We start from the raw sequence: 27,466 nt of genomic DNA, 5'->3' as shown, positions 1-27,466 counted from the left end.
CCCCACACAGAGCTCTGTGCGCGAGCTCTGCCATAGAGCTGAATCAGAGAGTGCATGCACCAAGCCATTCTTTTCAATCCGCTCTGCTAAATTCGTAGGGAGTTAGCCCTGGACCAGCTGAGCATCAAATAGCACTCCCAGCGCCCTCACCTTTGAGCCCCATAAGGTAGTTTATAAGGGCTCAAAGGTCATATCAGGTTCCCTATAAAGAGTATTTCCAACCCTATGAAATTTTTGACAAACCGCTTACAATGGCAGAAAATAAAACGAGTAAATCCCTTACCACTCCCCTGTCCCTGCGCTGATGTCTCCCGGCACCCCCACCAAGCCCTTTATCTAGCTGCAGTGATGGTTTGTCATCCTCACTGGTGTCAACATGTCACATCATTGCTAGAGCCTAGGACAGCTGGCAAGAAAGCGCTGGCACAGAAGTGGCAAGGGATCACTAAGTCATTATTCCTTTTTTCATTTTAAACCACTATCAGCTGTTTGTAAAAAATGCCACAAGACTGGACAACCCCTTTAAATGTTACAATACTGTCTACCTGCACCTGCCATTAGGGGGAGCTAGTGGAAAACGTATTTGTTACTGCATTTAATGCAGTATACTAATGAGGCCGATTGGTTAAAATAGCAGAAAACATATTTTTTGGAATATGGTTGTCCATGGCTAAAAGCTGTGGCGGGGGCATCGAGCGTTAGCGAGCGTGATATCGGGCCAAGTTTTACGACCCAATATCACATTCGCCCGTGTGAAATTAGCCTTGGTCCTAAGCATAGGGAATGTAAATATCATTATGAAGCAATGTTCCTGCTGATCCTGGAATCCCGAGTTATGGAACACCTAGTCCAGATATATTCTCCCATATAACCGCCTGTGTGTGCTGATAAGGAAGTTGTTTATGTCCCCAAGGTACGATGTTTTCTCAGCTGCATCGGACTTTCCGGCAGAAGGTGAAAACAATCTTAGCATAATGCAGTGAGCGGAGGAACAATACTACAATCATTTCCTGCAAAGTCTGATAAATTCCTCAGCTTTAACTTGGTCCGCAGCCAGCAGTCATTGTGGCTCAAAGAGCGATGTGCAAGTAGTAAGTAACAATAAAAGAGCCACAGGTTTGAGATCACTGATATAGGGATTTGTCCAAACACATGATGAGTTGCATTCTCCTCCTTACCCCATCTCATGGACACATAAGTAACATCTTGTGCCAAAAGTGGTGCAAACTCATAATACAGTTGCAATCAAAATTATTCACACACCCCCACATTGCAAAGTAGGTCAAGCACACCTGACACAACTAATCAAGAGCTTCATTAGTTGCATCAGGTGTGCTTGATATAAAACACATCAAATAAGTGGACTGACTAGGTCTTATTGACTGTGACGTTTGACTGCATGTTACAAATATGACTAAGGTAAGAAAGTGATGCAAAAAGGTAAGAGAACAGATTATTGCCTTGTACAAACAAGGAAATGGATACAAAAAAAATAGTAAAGTCGCTGAATGTTCCTAGAGATACAGTTGGAAGCATAGTTCACCAATGTAAAGTTAAAGGAACACTGGCTACACGACCTGGATGTGGCAGAAAGAGGAAGCTATCACCGCCTACCACACGATTCCTAAGGAGGCAGGTGGTCAAAAACCCTCAAGTGCCTGCAAAACACCTGCAGCATGATTTGGTGGCAGCAGGCACTAAGGTTTCCATTAACTAAGGTGCATATTAAACCATAAAGGTCTTTCGGTGCTGACCACATTGACAGCAGTCCCAGGAACAAGCGGATTGGCAGGGATCCGAACGGCGGGTCCCTACTAATCATCTATTGATGTTTTGTCAGTCATCCATAGAAAAACAAAAAAAGTCCCGGAAAAATTCTTTGTGTTTTTTTTTAACCCTCTAGTCACATAACTAATTGTAGCCTTAAGAACCACTAAATCGTTTCCTCTTTTGGGGTAATGAAAAAAATGCAATTTCATTATTGGCTTTGGAACCCTTCACAGATATAGATAAAAATTAATAACGTTTATTAAATTATTTAAAAGACATTGGTTTACACTGACAAAAAACAACACACAAATCAAGACGGAACAGGGAAGAAAACCAAAAGAGAGTACCCTGGTTCGGAGTTAGATGGGGAATTCGACACCTCAATAGTACATAGAGGTAAGTATATTCATCCCTTATAGTCTATATAGGAATAGTCCATAGGTATTAGCACAGACAAGTTTTGTCCAAGGGTAGATGGTGCAGAGCACGTCAAGTCTAGATATATGAATCGTGCTGGGATGTATTCAGACAAAGTGTGTATAAACCCTTAGATGACAGGACACCTATATAATCATATAATGAATCCCCAGTGATACCACAATAATTGTTCGTAAATAGAGTTATTGTTTTCTGGGTCTGGTTATAGTGTTATTTAGATATTAACCAAGACCCGCGGAAACAAGCTCTTTGTACCTTGGTAGTATTAAATCTACCAGTATGAGGCCAAAATTGGCCCGGCATGCGGCAAGTAGGAGTCTACAAGCTCACAGCTTGCTGTTATGCCATGTAATACTGTTAAGAGAATATGTTCATGCTCAAAAGTAGGCTCGACGCGTTTCCCTATCCGATTTTTTGGATAGTTCCTCAGGAGCAAAAGGTACGTATACCGTCAATTCATATATAGTCCTTTTTTGCTGTGGACCAATCAGCACCAAGGTAGGTGAAGAACTGTAGACCAATCAACACCAGGGTAGGTGAAGAAACCAGTATCTAAGTAGAAAGTTTTTTGGTGGATTTATAGTTTAACCACCCGTTCCTTAATTAAGGAACGGGTGGTTAAACTATAAATCCACCAAAAAACTTTCTACTTAGATACTGGTTTCTTCACCTACCCTGGTGTTGATTGGTCTACAGTTCTTCACCTACCTTGGTGCTGATTGGTCCACAGCAAAAAAGGACTATATATGAATTGACGGTATACGTACCTTTTGCTCCTGAGGAACTATCCAAAAAATCGGATAGGGAAACGCGTCGAGCCTACTTTTGAGCATGAACATATTCTCTTAACAGTATTACATGGCATAACAGCAAGCTGTGAGCTTGTAGACTCCGACTTGCCGCATGCCGGGCCAATTCTTGAGCCTACCTTTGAGCATGAACATATTCTCTTAACAGTATTACATGGCATAACAGTAAGCTGTGAGCTTGTAGACTCCTACTTGCCGCATGCCGGGCCAATTTTGGCCTCATACTGGTAGATTTAATACTACCAAGGTACAAAGAGCTTGTTTCCGCGGGTCTTGGTTAATATCTAAATAACACTATAACCAGACCCAGAAAACAATAACTCTATTTACGAACAATTATTGTGGTATCACTGGGGATTCATTATATGATTATATAGGTGTCCTGTCATCTAAGGGTTTATACACACTTTGTCTGAATACATCCCAGCACGATTCATATATCTAGACTTGACGTGCTCTGCACCATCTACCCTTGGACAAAACTTGTCTGTGCTAATACCTATGGACTATTCCTATATAGACTATAAGGGATGAATATACTTACCTCTATGTACTATTGAGGTGTCGAATTCCCCATCTAACTCCGAACCAGGGTACTCTCTTTTGGTTTTCTTCCCTGTTCCGTCTTGATTTGTGTGTTGTTTTTTGTCAGTGTAAACCAATGTCTTTTAAATAATTTAATAAACGTTATTAATTTTTATCTATATCTGTGAAGGGTTTCAAAAATTACATATAGATTCTCATACCACTGTGACTTCTTCTCATTATTGGCTTTGGGGATTAAATTTTACGGTGTTCACTATGTGGTATAACTATTATGTTACCTGCGTTATCCTGCCCATTATGACACCACATTTTAGAGGTTTTATTATTTTTTACTACATTTGCACAATATAAACACTTTTTGTGTGTCACCACATTCCAAGACTGGAGCATTTATATTTTTCTGCCAACAGAGCTGTATGAGGGCTTATTTTTTGCAGGAATAGAGTGGATTCACACGAGCGTATATGTGTGCGTACAGTTGTGCGCACAAAAACACGCTTCTATTAGAACCATTCGTTCCCTTTGGTGTGTTCACATTTCCATGTTTTACAGGCGTGCAAACTCCCGTACCTGCAGAACATAGGACATGCGTACACCATAGATCCATGGTGCACGTCAATATTCATCAGCGGGGAGTCCCCTTGTCACTGAACACTGCGACAGCACTGTCCCAGTGATCAGTGCGAAGAGGACTCCCTGCAGGGAGTAAAGAAACCCCTGTCACAGCTGTCACAACTGTGGCAGAGGATCGCGATGTTCTACCATTGCTTTCAATGGGACCGGCACTTCTATAGTCCCATTGAAAGCAATGGGATGCTGGCAAGCCCTGCAGGGATTTTCGGGGAAGAGCTTTAAATATAAGCCCTTCCCTGAAAAATCATCCCTAGAATGTGTTAAAAATATTTAAAAATTTACTCACCTCTCCTCAGCTGCTGGGGCTCAGGCGCATCCAGCCTGTCTTCTCCCTGCACTGCTCTGAAGCTCTTTCAGTAGGTGGGGATTTTGAATCCCCGCCTGCTGAAAGGGCTGTATCTGATTGGCTGAGCGCTCAGCCAATTACAGGCAGCTCTCAGCCATTCATTGAATGACAGCTGAGTGCTGCCTGTGATTGGTCACAGCACTCAGCCAATCAGAGGCAGCACCTGGCCACTTATAGAATTCTATGAATGGTCAAGCACTGCAGGGCTAAGCAGCATAGAGCATTGATTAGATGAGTAAGTACTTATCATTTCACTCCCTTTCTGGGGAAAAAGAAGAACTCCATATATAACAATCAGAGAGTAAATATCTTCTCTGATTGATAAGGCGGTTGATAACATGTTACACTTCCCTGGGATTGGGGAACAGATAGGAGAATCACAGATCATTCTCTGCTGTCTCCTTCTTCCCCCTTGCTCCACCAACTTTGCACACAGATGGTGACAACTGTAAATTCAGTATTCTTGACCCCACTTTAAATGGCTGTAGCTCCGGTTCTATCAGTGCTACTGACACCAAAAGCATGTCAACTATGATAGAACCGGAGCCACCACCTGTTTGAAGTTGAATGAGCGCATGCAAAACTGTAATGTTCTTTTCCTGCAGAAGGAGGGGAAGAGGTTAAAATCTCCTTTAGCCAGGGGCGTAGCTAAAGGCTCATGGGCCCAGGTGCAAAAGTTTATCTTGGGGGCCCCCCAACTTCTCTTAATCCCTTAACACAGAGGCGTAACGTGAAGCTCCTGGACCCAAATGCAAAACCTGTGACAGGGCCCCCAACTATAATGCTTTATTCATAGTACTGGACTCCCTATATGGAGAAGAGAGGCCTTATGGGCCCCCTAAGGGTCCTGGGCCCGGGTGCAACCGCATGCATTTACGCCAGTGCATGTAGCAGAACAGTACTTCGGAGGTCTTATATGATGTCATGGGGGACATAGATATAAGAAATATAGTTACAAAAATAAGTTTAAAAAAATTACAGAATAGATTTTTTTTTAATATACAGATTATATATCAAAACGTCTGAAACAAAATAAGGAACCCATTCCTGTACATTATTTTAGCATAAATATACTAATTTTAAAACCAAGTATAAATTTCAAATACACAATTTTTTAGTTTTTTACCCCCCACCTCCCCCCCACCCCACCCCCCATAAAACAGAAAAAAAAGGTCTGTGAAAAAAGATATAAAAAAATAGCTCTATGTGTCACGGGGGAAAAGAAAGCAGCAAAAATAATTTTGGTAGCTGAAAAAAAATAGGACAGTGAAACCACCACATGTGTAAAATCCCTAAAAATTGTCTGGTCCTTTAATACCATAACCCCCTTTAAATTAATGACGCGGCCATTTTTCTTTTTCCATTTTCGTTTTTTCCTCCCCCCTTTAAAAAAATCGTAACTCCTTTATTTATCCATCGACGTCGCTGTTTGAGGGCTTGTTTTTTGCGGGACGAGTTGTATTTTTCAATGGTGCTATTCAAAGTACCATATAATGTACTGAAAAACTTTTAAAAAATTCTAAGTGCAGTAAAATGAAAAAAAAACCCACATTTCGCCATCTTTTAGTGCATCTTGCTTCTTCGGCGCACAAACGGCAACAAAAACGACATGATAACTTTATTCTATGGGTCGGTACGATTACTACGATACCAAACTTGTATAGATTTTTTTTTTTTCAAAGACATAAAATTTTTTTCAATTATTTTCTGCGGTCATTTTGTGCGCGCGATAACTTTTTTATTTTTGCGTCGACGTAGTTGAGCAAGGTCTCATTTTTTGCGGCACGTCCTGTGGTTTCTGATAGTACCATTTTGGAATACATACGACTTTTGATCGCTTTTTATTGCTTTTTTTCTGGGAGACAGGGTAACTAAAAAAGTGCATTTCTGGCGTTCTTAATTTTTTTTTCGGACGACGTTCACCGTGCGGGAAAAATAATGCGCTACTTTGGTAGTTAGGACTTTTACGGACGCGGTGATACCAAATACAGATTTTTAATTTATTATTTAGATTTTTTAATAATAGATATGGCAAAAGGGGGGTGATTTAAACTTTTACAACTTTAAAGTTTTTTTTAATTGAAAAAAAAAAAATTCATTTTTTTACATTACTTTGAAGTCCCCCTGGGGGACTTTAAGATGCGATGCTTTGATCGCTCCTGCAGTATGACGTAATGCTATAGCATTACGTCATACTGCTTTTTGACAGGCAGCCTATGAAGCCACCCCACGGGGACGGCTTGATAGGCAGTCTGCTAAGGCAGCCCTGGGGCCTAGGCCCCCGGCTGCCATGATACCTGCACGGCTCCCCCGATCTCACCGCGGGGGGGCCGTACGGGACCCCCGAACATCGTTTGGGGGATTTAAATGCCGCTGTCAGAATTGACAGCGGCATTTAAATGGTTAATGGCCGCGCGGCCGCTCGCGGCTATTGCCCGCGGGTGTCAGCTGTTATAAACAGCTGATGCCCGCACTGTATGAAGAGAGGTTGCCACGCAACCTCTTTTCATACATACCCCGCGGCCACAGGACGTACCGGTACGTCATTTGTCGTTAAGGGGTTAAAGTACTGGCACGGGATTCCTGATTTAGATCCAAGGAACACTAGTCTTCTAAATCTTTCTTTTGTTATATAAATGTATATGTAGCATCACTCTAGCACTTCTTTGATCACTTTCTGTAGTGTTGTAGTACCTCTGTACACGTATCCAGACTCTGCAACAAAGTACGGAGAACATATCTGCATTTTTCTGGGAAAGCCTTCCCATGAATTATAAGAGGTTCCCAGGAAGGATTCACCCGCCCTCAGTATCTGGTTCCTTTTTAGGAAGTGCCGATGAAGTAGTGTGATGTAAGAATTGGGAGGGGGACATAATTAAACTGATAAACAGCCCAGCGATGAGGATGTGGGACTATCGCAATGGTTTGATAACTAATTTTTACTCTGCTACTACAAATGAATGGAAACTCTGTACATATTGAGATAAGTTTACCAATGCAGTATAATCTGAATGTGTCACTAGCTAAGGGATCATTTGGATGGATTATACATAGTAATAGAATTACCTAACTGCCGGTATATCTCTGTTGTGAAGGGGAGGGAGTAAAACACTATATCCTGCCATTGTCCTGGAACTTCCGACCCCTTTCAGTGCTGTGTCCTTGCATCTTGTAACATGGCCTCTGTTGCTTTTCTCTGCTCTGAATATTTGTATTGCCCTGTTTGCCTGGATCTGTTTCGAGAACCTGTCACCATACCCTGTGGGCACACCTTCTGCCTGGCATGCATTACTCAGTGTTGGTCTCTTCAGGGAATGCCTAGCTCATGCCCGCAGTGTAGGTCCTCATTTCGGCTAGACTCCTCACCAAGACTCTGCAAGAACAGTATTCTTGCCCAAATGGTGGATGATTTCTCCAGTCTTCAAGGTCCTAATGATTTCAATGCCTTCAGTAGTCATGCCAGGAGCCTTGGCATGCCGTTGAAAAATCAGTGCCAAGAAATGCCGGATAGAACTCTTGAAACTGAAAACAGGAACAACTTTGACTTGCCCGTAATCGATGAAGGTCATGAAGCCTCCATTGCTCAGGTATGTTATTTCATGGTTTGCCTCGGTGTTAGGCTTCATGCATATGGCCCTATGATGGCTTTGTATTGTACACAGCTATAATAGGACTTCCATAGTAGTGCATGAGCCCTCTACCATATATTCGTATGTCTTTGATTTCATACAGAGTCATGGACCGATTTAGTCTGATAATAAAATCATAGCATGTCATTCTCCATGCAGGTATTCTGCCCCCTGCTTGTAGGGAAGAATATCGCCGAACACATGGATTCTGACTAAGGCTGATTGTTCACATTGCATACACAGTATATCAGCTGAACCCACCAATTTTGTTGGGACCGGCTACTCATCTAATATTTTTGGTGGCCTCCTGACTCCCCCCTAATAGCAGCTATTGATCAATGATAATGATCAGGCAGTTGGATTTCAAGGGTGGCTTCGCATGCTTCAGCGCAACATATTTCCGCAGTAAAAAAGGTTTGATCAGGTAGATTTTCTCGTGTATTGACACACCCCCTCCGCGATTTAAAAGGCTACTTAACCAAATGAGATCCAGATGTGTTCTTTTTCCTACAGAATTGCGCAGCGTATTGGGTATTTGCACAGATATTGAGTGCACATTTGTGCACCTCCCATAGACTTCTATAGAGGGTTTGGTATGCAAATACGCAGGAAAATAAAGCAGGTCCTATTTTTTTTGCATGCACAAGAAATGCCTCCCCAAAACACGTTAATCAGAACAAACCCATTGACATCAATGGGTTCCATTCGCTGCGCATTGAGTGCATGAATTTTATATGCACAAAAACGGTGGTCTGACGGAGCCCTAAACGTGCGCCAATGACCAAAAATCATTGGCTTATTCACTTATCATTCGGTTTAAACAGAAATCGCCCAGCCCCTCTCAGTCACTTAGACAGCAAATGTGAAAGACTGAACGATTCTTCATTTGAACGAGCCAACACTGTATCTGCTGCACGAGAGCGAACGAGCCAGCGGGGACATTGTTCATTTGTTCAACTCATAATCGTTTGGTGCAAGTAACGTGACGCGAACCCGAGCATTGGGGAGGGTTACACACAGGATTAGGAAAATTCTTTGCGGACTCTTCTCAGGGCTTCGGCGGGGGTTTTATTCACTTTTTTTGCTAATCTCCACCAGATAATTTTCCCAGGAGATGGATGATGTGATAGGCCAGACCTTTGATCTATTGCAGTGTTCCCCAACTCCAGTCCTCAGGGACCGCCAACAGGTCATGTTTTCAGGATTTCCTCAGTGTTACACAGGTGATGTAATTATTGTCAGTGCCTCAGACATTGCCACAGGTGTTCTTACCATAGGATATCCTGAAAACATGACCTGTTGGTGGTCCCTGAGGACTGGAGTTGGGGACCCCTGATCTATTGGATGCTGCTGCTGTGGTCAGATGTCTCGCAGTAAGCCCATGTGCCGTGGTGGGGTTATACAACTTGGAGTAAAGACTAGTGGCAGGCATTGCTCTTCAGCCTTGATTGTATTTCCTCTCCCCATCCCTTTTTATTTTTGCTGTTTTTTAAATTGTCACAGCCTTTTTTGGTTGAAGCTGGAGTAGTGTCATTCTTGTGATGGGATGGACTATTCTGTAAGTTTATAGGAGTCTGAGCGTATGGTTGGACTCTTAACTATTGTTATCAAGTTTCATGGTCATAAAGTAGTTAATATTCAAATTGGTTTTCAAGCTTAATAAAGAAGCCTGTGGCCATTTAGTTATCCTCCAGCTCTGGGTCTGTGTATTTAATTATTTATGCTTTGTGAAAGTATTGAATTATATTTTATGCAGCAGTGTCGTGTGCATAATATTTGTGCCGTACAAAAGACACGTATTGTAGCTTTACTAACAGTCTCAGAGGATGAGCATGCAGCTTTGTCATAATTAACCTTTGTAATATTTTACTAAGATAGAAGTATCACACATGCTATAGACTTTGAATTGTTGACTTTGTGGGGGATGTCACACTATACATTCTATTACATTGCAACAATAAAATAGAAGAGCTTGGAAACATCACTTGAGTGTTTCTCTATGTACTCTTCTCCAATGCATCGAAAACTAATTAGGCATACCTGATGGATAAGGCTATGATACATTTTGAGTATCACCTAAATTAAGTGATAACTTTAACAGCCTAATAACAAAAGTAGGTTGTATAATCCAATGCGTAATACATCTGTCAGGGTTACATAAATAGGTCTGAGGTCTGTAAACCATTTCCTGAGGATGAACATAAATAGGAGAGAGAAATATTAGTGTTCAAAAAAAGGCAATTCCACTTTGACCTACAAGATCTTCTTACAGTATTAGGTGGAAGTGCAGATTTAGTTCACATCCGGGCTGTGGAGGATGTAGTTATTTTCAGGCACTTGAATATATCACCTTTTTCTAGCACTAAGGGTTGGTTTATGGTTTTGGTTTCCTGTAAGAATTTGACTATGACGATATATAGAGACAAAGTGATTACAGTAGGGCAAAAAAAGATCAAACGTAAACTAAATACTGTATTTCCGCTGCATGGAACTTCATTATTGTGTTCACTCAAAGCATAATGGTGTGGTGCAGCAAAGCCAAACAAAAAAGCCAAGCAATAAGTGGCCCAAAATAATTTAAAATCAATCAAGTTTTATTGATTAATGATATAAAAAATACCGTATTTTTTGCTCTATTAGATGCACTTTCTTTCCCTCCAAAGTAGGGATGGGGGGCGGGGGGGGGGGGGGAGTTAGTGCGTCTCATAGAGCGAACATGCTGAAATCTGACCTGGCCGGCAGCTAAAAAGGGTCGTAAATCCTTCTCACGGAGCTGCCAGCCATTCTCATACAAAGCAGGAGAGCAGAACGGCCCTCCCAACAGCTGATTGGTGGAGGCAGGGGAGCAGCAGGTGGCTCAGTAATCAGCTGTTGTATGGGTGGGCATCTCATGCTACGGAGCCGACACTGAAAGAATGTCCATGGACATGGCCAGCCATTCATTTGAAAGGCGTATGTAATCTCCAGATCTCCTGATTAAAATAACGTCTGTCTGTAGCCATCACTTAGGCGCTTACAGAAGACAGATTCATCATTGAATTCTATGAGAGCTGTATAAATCTATCCTCAGTAAGCACTAGTACTGGTGTCTATGGCTAGAATTGGGGTATCTCTTTGCCAGGCACCCTGAGGAAGTCATCTAAGTTAGTCACCATAGGGGTATCTGTAGTAGGTACTCTGGGGAATATTTGGGGCTGGACTTTGTTGGGCATCTGAGGGGGGCACACTGTTAAAGCAACCCTCTGGTCCTGGGACAAAATGTTGTTGCTTCCAAGACGGTCATCGTAGCCTTCTAATTACCTAATGCCAGTGTATTGCTCTCTGATTGGCCAGTGCTGATCATGTGAGCAGCACTGGCCAATAAGAGAGCAGGTGTAGTGCATCTGAAGGGGATGACTGAGGTGGTGGTTGGAGTATGTCCCTTGCCAACAGGGGGTCCGATGGTGTTGGAGCTGCGGCTTGTGCAGTGTATGGAGACTTGTGACTAATCTCGAATGCTTAGAACTTTTATTACTGCATTCTGGGGCCCCAGGAGAGGTGAGTATACCCTTGTTTGTTATTTTAGGCAGGGCCCAGCTGGGGAACAGGGTTTTGTTTTATGACAAAACCTAAGTAACAGAACATGTACTTATAGATTGTTACAACCCCAGAATATTGACAGTCTAACACTACCAATGTGCCATGTGCGTTTGGTAGTTGGAAGACTGCAGTGACCATCTTGGGCAACCAAAAATGGGGCCCAGAACTGGTGGATCACATGGACAACTTCACAGAAGACCAACTATAAGGTAATATACCCCCTCCTGGTCCCTGGACAGAATTGTGTCTTGGAATTGGCGAGTCGCTTTAACAGAAATTTATTATGACTGAGGAATATTTGGACTTTAATTAAAAGGCAAAAATAAAAATATGTTTGGCGCCCGTAACATAATCTTCTAATTTCTTGCTGTGATAATTGGAGACATCTTCTGATACAAGAAGTTGTTCAGTGTTGCCTTGTTTATATCAGTGTCCCTTTTCACCAGGTTTCATCTACTAGACATCACAGAGTAGTCAGCCAAGCCTTCTCGGACATGGTAAGGATCCTGCAGGCCTCAGGGTTTCGTCTACTGCAAATGATGGAACAAGCTGAGGATCAGATGCTGAAGGATACAAACAGCCAAGACCGAGAAGAGGGCCTCATCACGCAGTCTCTCCAGGTCGTTCCAGATCAGCTTGTGACCGTGGTACATATCCGCCATATGTGTAATTGCATAGATTCTTCTGTTATAGACACGGTATCATAGTACAGCAATAACATTTATTATATGGATGTTTGATGGACACACACCTGAAATGCATGGAGACTAATACATTCCATCATTCATCTCTGTAGCAGGAGGAAGGATCCACATTTCAGGAACTACAATGGACGGGACTGTACGCTGCTGTCTCCAAGTTTAAACAGTCTTTACAAGAATTATGCGCAGACCACATGGGGAGACTTGTGCAACAAGGTGAGTGGGAGATATCAGCATTCATATGAATGAGTTATAGTAGGTGGTCAACAACAGATAAAATAAGAGTTAATGCAAAGCTAAGGCAAACATTGTCTACTAGCTTCTGCTGTATAAAGTTTATCTTTGTTTAAAGGGTGTGAGTATTACTACGCTATTATCAGTACCCCTGCATGCTGCTCTTATATATTGGGACATGCAACCTCCATGAGCGACCATATTCTTTCCTAGAAGACCATCTTCTAATAGAGAATAACCTTCATACTGCAGCATGAGAAGGGACATAGACTCATAGAATGGTATACAAAGCTTCTCTAAAATCTTGAGGGCAACATCTTACATAGCATCAGTCCCCAACAACCTTAGCCAACATGGGCATGACCACCAAGTGTGGAACATACTGCCCAAAGCCTGGCATCCCCTGAAGCAAAGCAGAGAGGAGGACGGGAACAGGCAGCGTAATTCAACCCCCTGCTCAGTGCAGGATTTACTGGCACTACTTTTCTTTTCTTTCACAGATTGCATATGAATCCATTGAAAAAAATAGTACACAGAGGTACAATATGGACCCAAAGCAGGCTAATGGCTCATTACTACTGAATAGAGAGGAGCGAACCTACTCGTTTCGAGTAATTACTCGATCGAGCACCGCGATTTTCGAGTACTTCAGTACTCGGGTGAAAAGATTCGGGGGGCGGGGGGAGGCATGGTGGCACGGGGGTAGCTGCGGGGAACAGGGGGGAGCCTTCTCTCTCTCTCTCCCCCCCACTCACCGCTGCAACCCCCCACTCACCCACGGCGCTCCCCGAATCTTTTCGCCCGAGTACGGAAGTACTCGAAAATCGCGGTACTCGGGCGAAAAAGGGGCGTGGCCGAGTAGGTTCGCTCATCTCTACTACTGAACCATATTACACAGATATGTAATGTGGCAGTATGCGTGAGTCCTTAAGAGAATAACCAAAGGAAGTAGTAGTAAGGGCCAGTTGTACAGCTATAGGGGGTGCAGCAGTCTTAAGAAAATGATCAAAATTAATCAGAGTAAGGGCCAGTAACATGACTATATAAAGTGCAGAGGTGGCATTTCTAAGTGGACCCTGGTGCCTGATGGGACCCAAAGACCATTGTGAGATATATATCTCAAGACACCAGTATTATACATTTCATATGGTAGATGGAGACAAGAAGCTTCAATTTAGGCCTCGGCTAAGGCCAATTCTATGGTAAATTGAGTTGAAGGACTATATGGAACTTATGATGGTTGGAATAGCAGTTGAATGTTTTTTGTCATTTGCCCTTCTTCACCTATGGTTTCACTTTGTACAACAGTGTGGACCACCCGCACCAGTTATCCAATATTACCACCTAAGCTGTGGGGAAGTCCATTACTGCCACTGATGCCACGGGTACGAACAGAGTTCCTCCAGTGTAAGACATCTACTTCTTCTTCTGCCTTGTCCCATCTTATTTCTGTGCATGAATACCCCAAGACTAATCAAGGCTCACTCTCTCATTTGCAGATTCTCGGGATATCAGCCTGGATCCAGACACTGCCCATAATAATTTGTGTCTTATGCAAGGGAACCATAGAGTCCTGTGCAAACTGCAGCCTCAGGCTTATCCAGAAAATACTGAACGTTTCGATCATTACACTCAAGTGTTGGGTAGGGAGCCGATGGCCCAAGGGCGCCACTATTGGGAAGTTCATCTCTCTGGAAATCGTATAAGCTTGGGTGTCACTTATCATGGGATCTCTCGTAAGGGGCATCAAAGCTTCTGTCTAGTGGGGAGGAACTCAGAGTCTTGGTGCTTGGAGTGGAGTAGTACCCGTTGCTATGCCTGGCATGATAGCGAGAAACTTTTGGTAGCCACAGGACAGCAGGAGAAACTAGGTATCTTTTTGGACTGGGATGAAGGAACTCTGTCCTTCCATGAGACATCAGATGATATGCCACTTCTTTACCGCTTTCACGCCTCCTTCACCCAGCCTCTGTACCCCATCTTTTTCATCAGCTGGAATTCTATAGTGTCCATTGGAGAAGGAGCAGCGGTACGGCTCAGTCACAACAAGCGCTTCCAGAGGCAGTTTTCAGCGGACTTCTAATGGAGGCCATTTGATCTATCAGTCTACATCTATTTGCATTTAGAATAGTCTTAATTCAGCGTATTGGTATCCATAAAGTGGGGCAGAGACTGTAGTTGTATCTGGTGCCTGAGCCGTCGAAAGGATCTGTTAGTCGTTGGTTGGGGACAGATTTTGCACTTCGGCTCTGTACTTTCGGCTATTTCATTACTTCACTAACTTCCACCATTTTCGATGTTTTGAAGCTTTACCCTAGTAATATTTGTATCGCTTTATACCATTCCAGAACTGGCTAAAGATACCGATGTTACAATCCATATATGCTATAGTTACAATATTTATTTTAAAGTCACATTCATGTTAACAATGCAGTCAACGAGCCTTTGCACAGAGATGATGTCTCCATTTATAGACTGTGCATCAATAAAAGTCTTCCCTGGTGACCAGTCCTAAAGTGCTGGTTGTTATAGAATGTATATGGTGTCACTGCTCACTCTCCTTAGACTGGCGAGCCCTCTGCTTACGGAGCTTGACAAACATGGCCGCTTCCTTTTCAGAACGGCGACAGTCGAGGAGTTGCAAGATGCGATCCCCTAAGGAGAAGACAACACATTGTTTTAGTAATTATCAACATCGGCCAGAAAACAGGAAGAAATCTGTGACGTCATAATGATGTTGGCTTTCTGATGATCTTTCCTGAACACTAGGGAAGACCTTTTTAGTTTTGCTTGGCTCACTGTCAGCACTGTGTCTACAACCAATGTTCCTAGTCTAGTTCTAAAAATATGTTGTTGTGCTGAGACTAAAAACATAGTAACATGAAAAAAGACATACTCGTATGTCCATCCAGTTTGGCCTATTTCCCCTCCAATGTTGATCCACAGGAAGGTAAAAAAACCCCAATGAGATAGAAGCCAATTTTCCACATTTAAGGGGAAAAAAAAGTCCTTCCCGACTCCAATCTGGCAATCAGAATAATCCCTGGATCAACAACCCTTCTGAATTAATTAGTGATAACATATAATATTGTAACACCAAAGAAAGGCATCTAGTCCCCTCTTAAACTCTTATCGATTTTGCCATCACCGCGTCCTCAGGTAGAGAGTTCCACAGTCTCACTACTCTTACAGTAAAGAACCCCCTTCTATGTTGGTGTAGAAACCTTCTTTCCTCTAGACATAGAGGGCGCCCCCTTGTTACAGTCACAGTCCTGGGTATAAATAGATGATGGGAGACGTCTCTGTATTGTCCCCTGATATATTATACATAGTCAATAGGTCGCGACTCAGCCATCTTTTTTCTAAACTAAATAACCTCAATTTTGATAACCTCTCTGGGTATTGTTGTCCGCCCATTCCATTTATTACTTTAGTTGCCCGCCTTTGAATACCGAAGCCACTTTTCATTTACTCAATGGTTGTCCGAATTGTAGCTCCTCTGTAAAATCCGTTACCCATGCACTAACATAACAAATAAGCATATTCTCACCTCTCCTGCTCCCGCTGTGTCCCACAGCGCCGCTTGGTCCTCCGCTTCTTGTTTGTTTCTGAAATGTCCCGTCCGGTTTGCGAGATGTCACAGGCGCTGCAGCCAATGACAAAGCTGCAGCTCCTGTGACGTCCCATAAACAAGCTGGGGCAGCCTTTAAACGTGACATCGGAGGTGAGACGCAGGGCAGCAGTGTGGGACACGTCAGGAGCAGGAGAGGGGAGTATATGCTTTTTTGTTATGTTAGTGCATGGGGAACGGATTTTACAGAGGAGCTACAACTCGGACAACACCTAAGGCTGCCTGTCCACGGGCGAATGTTCATTGCGTTACCCGCGGCGATAATCTGGCAGCGGGTAACGCAGTGAATGCTTTCCACAGCGTTGCTCTGGAAAGCGCAGCTGCTGCATCCACGAGTGGAGAATCATAGCGATTCTCCGCTCGTGGGATTCAAATCGCGGCATGCCGAGATTCTCCGTGGTGAGCCTATCTGTCAGATAGGCTCATCGCAGAGAACTGACAGTGGCCCCCCTCGTATCCTGCGGCAGAATATCGCTGGCGATATTCCGCCACGGCCGTGGACAGGGGGCCTAACAGTCAGAATATAGTGCACAGAAAACAGCCTAGTAGGTGTGAGAAAACTTATAAAGCCATGACATGCTTCTCTAGGAAATTTATGCAAATGGATGGAATTGTAGAAGGATTGTTCCATCTGCCCATTTGCATAAATTACCCAGAGGAGCATGCATGACCTTACAAATCTCCTTACACCTTCTAAGTCGTTTTGCGGGAAGTCATACTACCCGTAGACTGTAGAACTATGTGTGATACCTCAACATTTTTAGAAACCCACTGACCATTAGTTTTTGGATGGGTGAGGGCTACTCGTGTTTGAGGGATATTAGCCGCAAGATCATTTGTGTTCTCTTTTAACCCAGGAATGTCTGCAAGAGATAAAAACGCTTCTCCCTCCAGCTCATTAGAAAGAATAGCATCATAGTCAAACACAGTCAGCAAGAGACAGGCTCCTGGAACTTCACACTGCTCCGGGGTCACCAGGCTGAGGGAAGAGAAGAGAGAAAATTGTAATCAGAAGAATACGTAAAGGAATTATACCAAGATCTAAAGTTATCCCCAATCCTCAGGAGAGGGAATGCATTTATGATCGATGGGGGTCTGACTTTTAGGACTCCCATAGATCTTGAGAATGGGGGTGCCGACGGCCCCAGATGAATAGAGTGGAGAAGAGGCGTAACTTGAAGCTTCTGGGCCCCAATGCAAAACCTGTAACAGGGCCCCCACCTATAATGGTTTATTCATAGTACTGGGCTCCCTATATGGGGAAGAGAGGCCTTATGGGCCCCCTAAGGCTCCTTGGCCTGGGTGCAATAGCATCCCCTATAGTTACGCCAGTGGAGTGGAGGTTGTACATGCATACAGCTACTCTATTCATTTCAGCAACAGCACCGGAAATTGCCAAGTACAAGTGCTCTGCGATTTCAGCCACTGTCATTGAAACGAATAGAGTAGAATTGCGCATGTATGACCTTTGGTCTATTTATACGGGGCCAATGGAAACCCCATTCTCAGGATTGGAGGTGGTCCCAGCAGTCAGACCACCACCAATTATAAACTTATTCCATATAATTGCCTAAATAACAACGCTATTAAGTGCCTCCACGTAGTGGAGATAATATACCCTACAGTGCTGCACAATGACTATGTAAACATCACCATACAGAGCTCAGATAATACAAGAATACTTTATGGAGTTGTTATCTGGTCACTATAATCAAGTACTAGTGCTATACAATATCCAAATAAGACTACTGTACAAGATGATAATTTTTATTTGTATAGAGCCAACTTATTCTGCAGCGCTTTCAAAGCACGGGGGAACACAAGCAATACGATAATTACATGTAGTATTCAATTACTAGCAAACAAATGAGGTCGGGGAGATAAGGAGGTGCAGGGGCAGGAGATGTACAGAGATGTACTAGAGATAGCGGACAGATAGTCAGTGATATTTTGGAGGAATGGTGCAGAGATGTCATGGGAGGAGGTGTATAGTTGGGTGACGTCAGTGTAGAGATGATATTGGAGGCCAAATCTGGGATGTGGAGAGGAGATAGAGCCAGCTAAGGAGACGCTGAATGAGTGGTCAGAGAGGTAGGAGGAGAACCAGGAGAGGGCAGTGTCCTTTAGGCCGATAGAGCGAAGCATACTGAGGAGGAGGTCATGGTCGACCGTGTCAAACGCAGAGGAGAGGTCAAGGAGGATTAGTAGGAAGTAGTCGCCTTTTGACTTTGCTGTCATCAGGTCATTTGATACTTTTGTGAGGGGGGTCGAATGTAGGGGGCGGAAGCCGGACTGTCGGTGGTCGAGGAGAGAGTTATTAGAGAGAAAGCGTAAGAGGCGGGAGTAGACCAGGCGTTCTTGTAATTTGAAGATGAAGGGGAGGTTTGAGATGGGTCAGTAGTTAGCAGAGTCGGTTGGGGCAAGGGTTGGTTTCTTTAGCAGAGGGAATATGATGGAGTGTTTGAATGAGGAGGGGAAAATGTCTGAGGTCAGGGAGAGGTTGAAGATGGTGGTGAGGTGGGTAATGACGTCCAGGGAAAGGGACAGGAGGAGGTGAGAGGGAAGAGGGTCACTAGAGCAGGTGATGGGGCGGGCAGCGGAATGCAGTCTGGAGACTTCTTCCTCTCTTGTTGGTTCTAGTATAGATAGTGAGTGAATGCTGCAGTGCTGAAGAGACCGTGATTGGGGCTAGCCATGCAGTGTTCAGTGATTTCTTTTACAATGTTTTTGATTTTTTTCTTTGAAATGTGAGGCTAGCTCTTTAGCACTGAGATCCGTCATGCGGGCCTGTTCTTTGGTGTTCAGGAGGGAGTGGAAGATGTCAAAAGTCGTTTGGGGTTGTGGGATAGTGAGGAGACGAGGGAGGTAAAATAAACTTGTTTGGCGTGGTGGAGGACGAGGTTATAGGTTTTGAGCATAAATTTGAAGTGGAGGAAGTCTGCGGGCTGTTTTTTCCTTAGCCATTCATCCCACCTAGAGCACCGCCAGATGAAGCGCGTTTGGGGTTTGAGCCAAGGATGCCGTAATCTGCGGTTGACGGCTCGGATCACGGGGGGTGCCACTTCATCCAGGGCGCATCTGAGGGTGGTGGAGTCATGTTTGGCAGCCAGATTGGAGCATGAGAGGAGAGAGATAGGAACAGGGAGGACAACTGTAAGGTCTCTGCAAACTGTTGGGTGTGGATGGTCTGGAGTTTCCTGGAGGTGTGATAGGTTGGAGGGTCTGGGGAGATGCTAGGGTGCTTAATAGAGAAGGAGAGGAGGTTGTGATCTGAGAGTGGGAGGGGGGAGTTTGTGAAGTGTGAGGCAGCGCACAGGCGGAGGAAAATTAGGTTGAGAGTGTTGCTGTCTCTGTGATTGGGAGAGTCAGAGTTGTGATAGGCTGAGTGAGGAGGCGAGCGTTAAAAGCTGGGAGGCAGATTGGGAGATGGGGTTATTAGTAGGGATGTTGAAGTCACCGAGGATGAGGGTTGGGATTTCACAGGATAAGAAGTGGGAGAGACTAGCGGCAAAGTGATCCATGAACAGACGGGTGGGACCCGGAGGCTGGTAGAAAACTGCAACACGCAGGGATAGTGGACAGAAGAGTTGTAGCGTGTGGACCTCAAATGATGGGAAGGTGAGTTAGGGAACCGGTGAAATGACCTGGAAGGTGCAGTTTGGCAAGAAAAAAACGCCTACTCCTCCGCCGCGCCTGTTGTCCGGGGTGTGGGAGAACTGCAGGCCATCATAGGACAATGCAGCCGGGGAGGTAGAATCTGACTTCTGAATTCACATTTCGGTGAGGGTGAGTAGATTGAGATGTTTGGTGGTGAAGAGGCCGTGGATAGTTGATCTGTGATCTGTTACAAATCTTGAATTTGAAGTCATCTCTAGTGCCCTCATCAGTAGCAGCATCAAATATTAAAAATTGCATCCCTAGAATGCACAACACCTATAGGTAATAAAACATTTAGCTTTGTTTCCTTTACGTGAAGGCATCAGTGAGTAAGGATCATGTACACTCACAAGTCAAAGGTCTCATCAAAAAGAGGGTTCAATTCAGCCTTCTTGACTTCTGTAGACCGTGGCTCCACTGCTGGAAATATGTGTTTAGGTTCCAACGTCAATTGAACAAATGGGTCGCTGCTACCTGAGCAGAGAAACAGGGAAAGTGATATTCAATATAATTATTAAATTATTACTAAGATATAACTGAGCCCTGGTCATATACAGTACTGTGCAAAAGTTTAGGCAGGTGTGGAAAAATGCTTCAAAGTAAGAATGCTTTCAAAAATCAAAGTGTTAATAGTTTATTTTTGTCAATTAACAAAATGCTAAGTGACTGAACAAATGAGAAATCTAACCACCCTTTGCCTTCAAAACAGCATCAATTCTTCTAGAAACACTTGCAAAAAGTCAGAAATTTTGTAGGATTATAGTAAGGTGTATGATTAACCAATTATAACCAACAGGTGATAATAATAGTCTTTTTCATACATACATTGAAACACAGTCATTAAAATTGAAGGCCAGGGAGGAACAGCCAAACCCTGCTACAAAGGTGAAGTTATGGAAGACAGTTTCATGTCACAGGTCATACATCATGGTAAAACTGAGCACAGCAACAAGACACACGGCAGTTATACTGCATCAGCAACATTTCTCCCAAGCAAATGGTTTAAAGCAGTCTGGGGTTTCAAGATGTCCTGATCTAGCTTTTAAAGAAGCACAAAGTAAGAGGCAACATTGAGGACAGAAGACGTAATGGTCGGTCAAAGAAATTTCATGCAGCAGATGAAGGACAGACTATGCTTACTTCCCTTTAAAATCACAAGTTGTCCAGTAGTGCTATCAGTTTAGAACAGCAGAAACAAATACGACCCAGGTACACCCATCTACTGTTCGGGGAATTCTAGACCCTGCTGAACATTTCATAATTAGGTATAGCAATTATGGAGAACTATGTGACTGTATCACAGCTTTACAAGTCTTCTCTGTATCACTACCCTAGACCACCAGGGAAGCAGGCATTAATCCATCCACTGCTCCAGACCACCAGGGAAGTATGAAATTAATCATATTGTTTTTTTAGATTACTTTCTGTTGTCTAAACTTAAGTGCCTGATATAGTCCAATAGACAGTAGATCTCTATACTACCATGTATACATGCTCTGCTTCTGTGTACCATGCTTACCATTGGAATCAAGTGGAAGAAGATTCATTGCATTGAGGATCTCAACACGCAGTTTCTGTTCTGATTGCCGGTAGCTAACTTTTACTGTAACGGCTCCATACTTTTCTGCACTGGAACCTTGCTGTAAATGGTTAAGATATACAAGTTTGAGATATAGATTTGAATTGATGCCTATGCTGTTACTATATATCTACAGATCTTGTACCGCAGACCACGGTCTATGTAGACTTTAGGGTTAGTTATTCTGTATACAACTGTAACGCTGACATTTTGGGCATCCTGTTTGATACCTGCTGCTGGATCTTCTGCTGATAATACCGCTCTACTAGTTTCCGAGAACTGGAGGAACAGAGTTCAAGATCCTGTTCTAGGGTCTGTAAGAAGAGGAAAAATAGCAATATTGTAACCACAAACGTTTTGTGCAAGTGGATTGAAGATCCTCTGCAATTGTCTTATGCTGAACTCACACAGCCATACTTAGTAAAGAGACTCAGTCACCATCTTTTTGCAGCCCTCACTGAGAGCTCCACAAGGTAATGCCGGTCACACTGATTGCAGTGTTATGTCTGCTGTATCTGTGCAGGAGTTTTGGAGAAACCTGCATTTTATTAGCAGCAGACAGACACAGAACTAGTCCTGCATATTAATGAGCTGCAAGCTGGCCACACCCACCCTGCTCTCCAGCCAATGATTGGCAGCTCTCTCTCTATGCATAGTAGTAGGCAGACAGCAGTCAATCATTGGCTGGAGGGCTGGTGGGTGTAGCTAGCCTGCAGCTCATGAATATCTAGGACTACAAAAGTAGCCCTCCATGCATGTGCTGCCACTGATAAAAGGCATGTTTCTCCAAAACTACTGCACAGATCCACACAGCAGACATATCATTGTAATGACCGTGACAAGCACTATCTTATGCTGCCCTCAGATAGGGATGCAAAAAGATAGTGACAGAGTCTCTTTAAGTTATTTACGTCCACTAGAGGGAGCTCACTGTGTACTGTCATAACACAATATGCAGTCAGCTCCCATGCTTCCTCTATTAGTGGCCATTATGTTAACTTTTAAAGGGGTTGTCCTGCGAAAGCAAGTGGGGTTATACACTTCTGTATGGCCATATTAATGCACTTTGTAATGTACATCGTGCATTAATTATGAGCCATACAGAAGTTATTTACTTACCTGTTCCGTTGCTAGCGTCCCCGTCTCCATGGTGCCGTCTAATTTCAGCGTCTAATCGCCCGATTAGACGCGCTTGCGCAGTCCGGTCTTCTCCCTGGTTAATGGGGCCGCTCGTGCCGGAGAGCTGGTTCTCGTAGCTCCGCCCCGTCACATGTGCCGATTCCAGCCAATCAGGAGGCTGGAATCGGCAATGGACCGCGCAGAGCCCACGGTGCATCGTGGGTGAAGATCCCGGCGGCCATCTTAGTAAGGTAAGGAAGAAGTCGCCGCAGCGCGGGGATTCGGGTAAGTACTAAACGTTTTTGTTTTTTTTAACACATGCATTGGGTTTGTCTCGCGCCAAACGGGGGGCCTATTGAATAAAAAAAAAAACCGTTTCGGCGCGGGACAACCCCTTTAAGTCTGTGTTTATGAAGGGGATTTGTGGCTCCATATCACAGAAACAAATAGAGCTTGAATCACTATAAAGATATATTAAGAAATTAATCAGCACAGAATTCAGAACCTATAGAGATAGATGCCAATCTAATGCCCCCTCCTGTAAACCAGTGCTAGATGTATCCCTGTTGTTGTACCTCTGCGCACATTTCAGCCCCATATATCCCATGTGCTTCAGTGTGGTTGTATTTCTTTTTATTGGTACACCATGTTATAACCGCATCAAGTCAGAACGGGAACAAATACTTGTACTTACAATGAATGTCGCAGTGTGGAGACTTTCTAACGACAGTCCACAACCCTCCGCATGGAAACAGGACTCCAAGTTCTAGGTGGACAGAAAAGTCTCTCAATCAAATATGTAAGTAATAAAGTATATATTGCCCCATTGGCATGGATGTATACAAGGGGGTAAACCCCTCGCCTCACCATCCTTGGGTGCTGGGTTTGTGCCCTGGATAGCAAGATGTGCATCTTCTAAAACATGACAGTGATCAGTGATGAAATGAGTCCATTGACTGCTATCATTGGCGGTTCAGTGAAGAGGCAGCAGGTGATTGCCTCCACTGCCTGCAAAGTCCCGACCGCATTAGCAGGAGTACCATCAGGTAAGAGCAGGAGCATGTCGGTGACGCTTTTAAGGGACAGGTAGCTGTTCTGTTTAAGAGGGCACTGTGGTTGGCACTGTTAAGGAGGGCACTGTTAACAGCACTAATACATGTATATGGGCACTTCTGTAACATTTATTGACGTGGTTGCATTTGCAATCAACATAGGATGGCTTTTCACAGTATATTATTCATTATTGTATCTAATGACTTTATCCGAGCAGTGTAACCAATATCCTGAATGATCACAAACAGTATACATAGTATCACTCGTTTTCCAAAAGTGAAGTATTACCTTGAGTGCCGCATGCAGCCTCTGGTAGTATCGGACAGAAGGGGTGATGTTAACGGACAGGTTGGAGATAACTGTGAGGATGTGAGACCAAAGCAGGGACAAGAGGCTGTAAAAGGAATGAAATAAGAAGTGACAAAAGATGTCATGGAGAGATATGGCACTGTACATACACTGAACCTTTTATATGCCAATGTTCCCAAAGGGGATCATGATTTTTTTTAGTGGCCTAAATTTTACTATTTTCATTAAAAAAATGTGGTCACTTTTCGTAAAAATAAAAATCAGCCTGTAAAAGGGTAAAAAGGAGCTCTCACCACCTCTCATCACTATGGAATAAATAGGAAGGGGGGGGGGGTCATCTGAAACATGATAGGGTTAACTCTTATTATAATAAATTGCTCTGTGTAAGTGACTGCAGGAATTACCCTAAAATTAGGGCAATTTAGCTAAATGACATGAGGCCACCCCAGCACTGTCTAGAGTACCTCTACACTCTCCTATGCTTATTCATGGGGAAAACACTGACAGATTGTCCTAAGGAGGTCAGCTCTTATTATTAGAAGGGTCCCTCGAAAATAAGCTGACCACAGAGTCTCCTGCTTCTGGGACTGCAGCAATCAACCGTAATCTGCAGGAGAACAGGACGGCAAGTGTTTAATTTCCCTGCAGCATTACTAGAGGTGAAATGAAGCATTACATGGTTCACAGTGAAATCCATGAACTGTAATACAAGGAGAGTTCGGTCTTTCAGCAAAACAATCTTTGTAACTACTCTCCACTCTGGATAATTGATGAACGTCCGAAATGAGGGACTCCCCTGTATTAGCTCAAAATGGTCTAAAAGGGTATTGGTAATTGTATTTTTAAGGTATTTTTCAGACCCCAAATTTTTGGAAAGCTGCGTACGGTGATGCGAAAACAAAAATTTTATACTTTCTCCCGATCTCTTGCCACTTCTGATCTCCCACCACTCTTCAATTCCTGCTGCAGCACTGTTAATGGCCCAACATAGGAATCTGTGGCGAGCAGAGCTAATCATCGACCAAAATGAGCTGATGATTGGCTGCAGTCAGTAGCGTAACTGTAGGGGATGCAGGGGATGCGGTTGCACCCGGGCCCAGGAACCTTAGGGGACCCTTAAGGCCTCTCTTCTCCATATAGGGAGCCTAAAGCATTATAGTTGGGGCCCTGTTACAGGTTTTGCATGGGGGCCCAGAAGCTTCAAGTTACACTTCTGGCTGCAGTGGTTACATGTCTTAGTGTTGGTGATGTCATCACTGTAGCAGGAAGCAGAGAGCAGTGGGGTACCGGCCTCCAGCAGAACGGGAGAGTAATTTAATTTAAGTAATAGAATTTGGATCACTCACCAGTTAAAATTTTCTTGCACCAAATTCTGGTTCATGTATTGTAATTCCGATTCCAAGAACTTCATCATTGGAACAATGCTCTATATGACGGAAAACACATACCATGTAACAGTAAGTAAAAGTAAAACGTTATACTCCATTGGAATACGAATAGCTAGGAATAAGTGTGACTTACATCGTTGGGATTTCGGGAATCGCTAGCATTAGCTATGGAGTGCAGGTGCCTGGCAATGCCAGAATCTAACTGTGATAAAGTGAGACAGAAAATTAGAGGCAGATCATAGAAGAAGAAGAAAAAATTGGGTTGTTCTAAACTGGAACTTACTTTTTGAGCAAGAGCCTGCACCACGCCTCGAATCTCTCGATCCAGGCACGCCACAGCGCTTTTCAGCTGGTCATAGAGCGTGTGCTGAAATTGCTCCTGGCTTATGATCTCATGCGTTTGTGCCTCCAGTGATGCCCAGCTCAGTTTCTCAGGTAGAGAGCGAACCACCAGCCGCAACTGCTCAATGTTATTCACCACTAAACACAACTGAGAGAAAGTGGTAGATGACACAGGTAGTGAGGGTCAGCAAGAACGTCGTGAAAGTATCATTATGCACTGGTCTGTGCAAGTTCAAGACATTTTGGAAGAAAGTATCCATCCACATAGATACTTACACAATTAGTGCAGTTCAGAAAGACAAGTAGAAGCTTTGTCATCTCTAAAGACTGAGATCGAACCTTTTTTTCACCAGATGGAGGGAGTGCCATCTTGTATTTTGAAATATTGAAGACAATGCAGTGCAAAACTGCTAGCATGGGAAAACGCATTTCGGGTCAAAATTGGAGACCTAGGCGTGTTGGGGTACCAAAAAGTCAATAGGAGTCCTGACAACCTGTGGGACCTCTGGTCCTAGTCGCCCCACATCAGACAGGTTGTCAGGCCTCCTCTTGACTTTTGGGACCCCAACAACCCTAGGTCTCCAATCATCTGTATATTTTTAATAGTTGAACTGATGAAGGAGTTTTACCCCGAAACGCATGGGAAACCATGCTGGCCACACACAATATTTAACCAAGCAGAGGTTTCGCACTGCATTGTCTTCAATATTTCTTTCACATATAGAGTGTTGCGCAGTGACCACCAGTTCTTTTAGTCTTATCCTCCCTTTAGTAGTTGATGGCAGGGTGCCCGCCACTCGGGACCCCCGTCCATCAGCTGATCATCCAGCCCACTATCTACTGCAGTGGGCGGGATGTTGTCATAAGCGGACAGGGTAGGAAGTGCTTGTGCTGGCTTCACTCCCACTGAAATCAATGGGAGAGCTGCACTGAACCGGAACTTCCTGGTCCTCTCCTGGTCAGGACTGGATGTGATGTCCCAACCAGCAGAGGAGCAGGAAGTGCCATAGCAGTGCAGCTCTTCCATTGCATGTGCATGGGGAGGGAATCTTTAAATCGACTTGGATCAATAATTATAGGTCTTAGAATAATTTTTGTTCCTTTGTATAGAAAATTGTACATATACCAGCTTTTCACAACTATGGTGTTTTGGTCATCGTACTCGAAATGAAATGCAATGGAACTTGGGAAAAGTTGGGGAAAAAGTTCTTGTCATGACAGCTGAATATTCCTTATGGACATAAATGCACAAACACATGATGATACATTATGGTGGACATCAAACTATATTTCTATACTGAGTAAAGGTGAGTACAGTCTAAAAGGAGCCTAACTGATGTTTTACTAGTTTACCTTATTAGCGGCCTGCCCAGCATCTCTGGTATCTGATAACGCCTCTGCTCTTTGCTTAATCAATGTGCAGTACATGACTGCGATACGGCACATATCCTGCGGAGGTAATGAGGATGTAGTACTTAGGAGAATACATAATAAGTGTATGCAACAGTCAGGACCTCGGAACTATATTTTTAAGATAGAGCATTTGGGGGTATAATCTTTAGCTTTTCCAATGGACTATAGACCTTAGTCCTCTTTGCACTTTCTCATGGATGTTCTCATCCATATAGTATGAAAGCGTCTAACCAACCAATTTTACATTTGGAGTTGACTAATATACCATGCGAGATCTTTCCTATATACTG

The 27,466-nt window shown here is 43.6% G+C and overlaps 2 protein-coding genes across 4 annotated transcripts in view; one reads left to right on the top strand and one right to left on the bottom strand.

Annotated features, from left to right (window-relative positions):
• The first annotated feature begins 7,708 nt into the window (after positions 1–7,708).
• On the top strand, positions 7,709–14,946 carry LOC136588582 (E3 ubiquitin/ISG15 ligase TRIM25-like). Its single transcript, XM_066587931.1, has 5 exons — positions 7,709–8,129; positions 12,197–12,397; positions 12,547–12,667; positions 13,994–14,092; positions 14,185–14,946. The coding sequence occupies exons 1-5, from the start codon at positions 7,719–7,721 to the stop codon at positions 14,766–14,768; spliced, it is 1,416 nt and encodes a 471-aa protein (XP_066444028.1). The 5' UTR covers positions 7,709–7,718; the 3' UTR covers positions 14,769–14,946.
• A 125-nt stretch (positions 14,947–15,071) lies between these two features.
• Positions 15,072–27,466, bottom strand: part of UNC13D (unc-13 homolog D) — a 68,584-nt gene continuing 56,189 nt past the window's right edge. For 2 of the 3 annotated variants that reach the window (XM_066587930.1, XM_066587929.1), the window contains exons 23-33: positions 27,117–27,212; positions 25,705–25,911; positions 25,555–25,623; positions 25,380–25,459; positions 24,013–24,118; positions 23,366–23,437; positions 21,783–21,866; positions 21,493–21,613; positions 20,324–20,447; positions 17,093–17,295; positions 15,072–15,340 (exon numbers count right to left, since the gene is read on the bottom strand). In XM_066587930.1, coding sequence (XP_066444027.1) covers positions 15,231–15,340; positions 17,093–17,295; positions 20,324–20,447; positions 21,493–21,613; positions 21,783–21,866; positions 23,366–23,437; positions 24,013–24,118; positions 25,380–25,459; positions 25,555–25,623; positions 25,705–25,911; positions 27,117–27,212 — 1,272 coding nt within the window. In that variant the 3' untranslated portion in view covers positions 15,072–15,230. Of the gene's footprint in view, positions 15,341–17,092; positions 17,296–20,323; positions 20,448–21,492; positions 21,614–21,782; positions 21,867–23,365; positions 23,438–24,012; positions 24,119–25,379; positions 25,460–25,554; positions 25,624–25,704; positions 25,912–27,116; positions 27,213–27,466 lie in introns of those variants that run through there. The other variant, XR_010787589.1, reaches the window with a different exon arrangement.

The sequence above is a fragment of the Eleutherodactylus coqui genome, chromosome 13 (assembly GCF_035609145.1).
Source record: "Eleutherodactylus coqui strain aEleCoq1 chromosome 13, aEleCoq1.hap1, whole genome shotgun sequence".
NCBI classification, from domain to species: Eukaryota; Metazoa; Chordata; class Amphibia; order Anura; family Eleutherodactylidae; genus Eleutherodactylus; species Eleutherodactylus coqui.
Note: the sequence above shows the minus strand (reverse complement) of the source record. Positions and strands in the feature narration are given on the sequence as shown.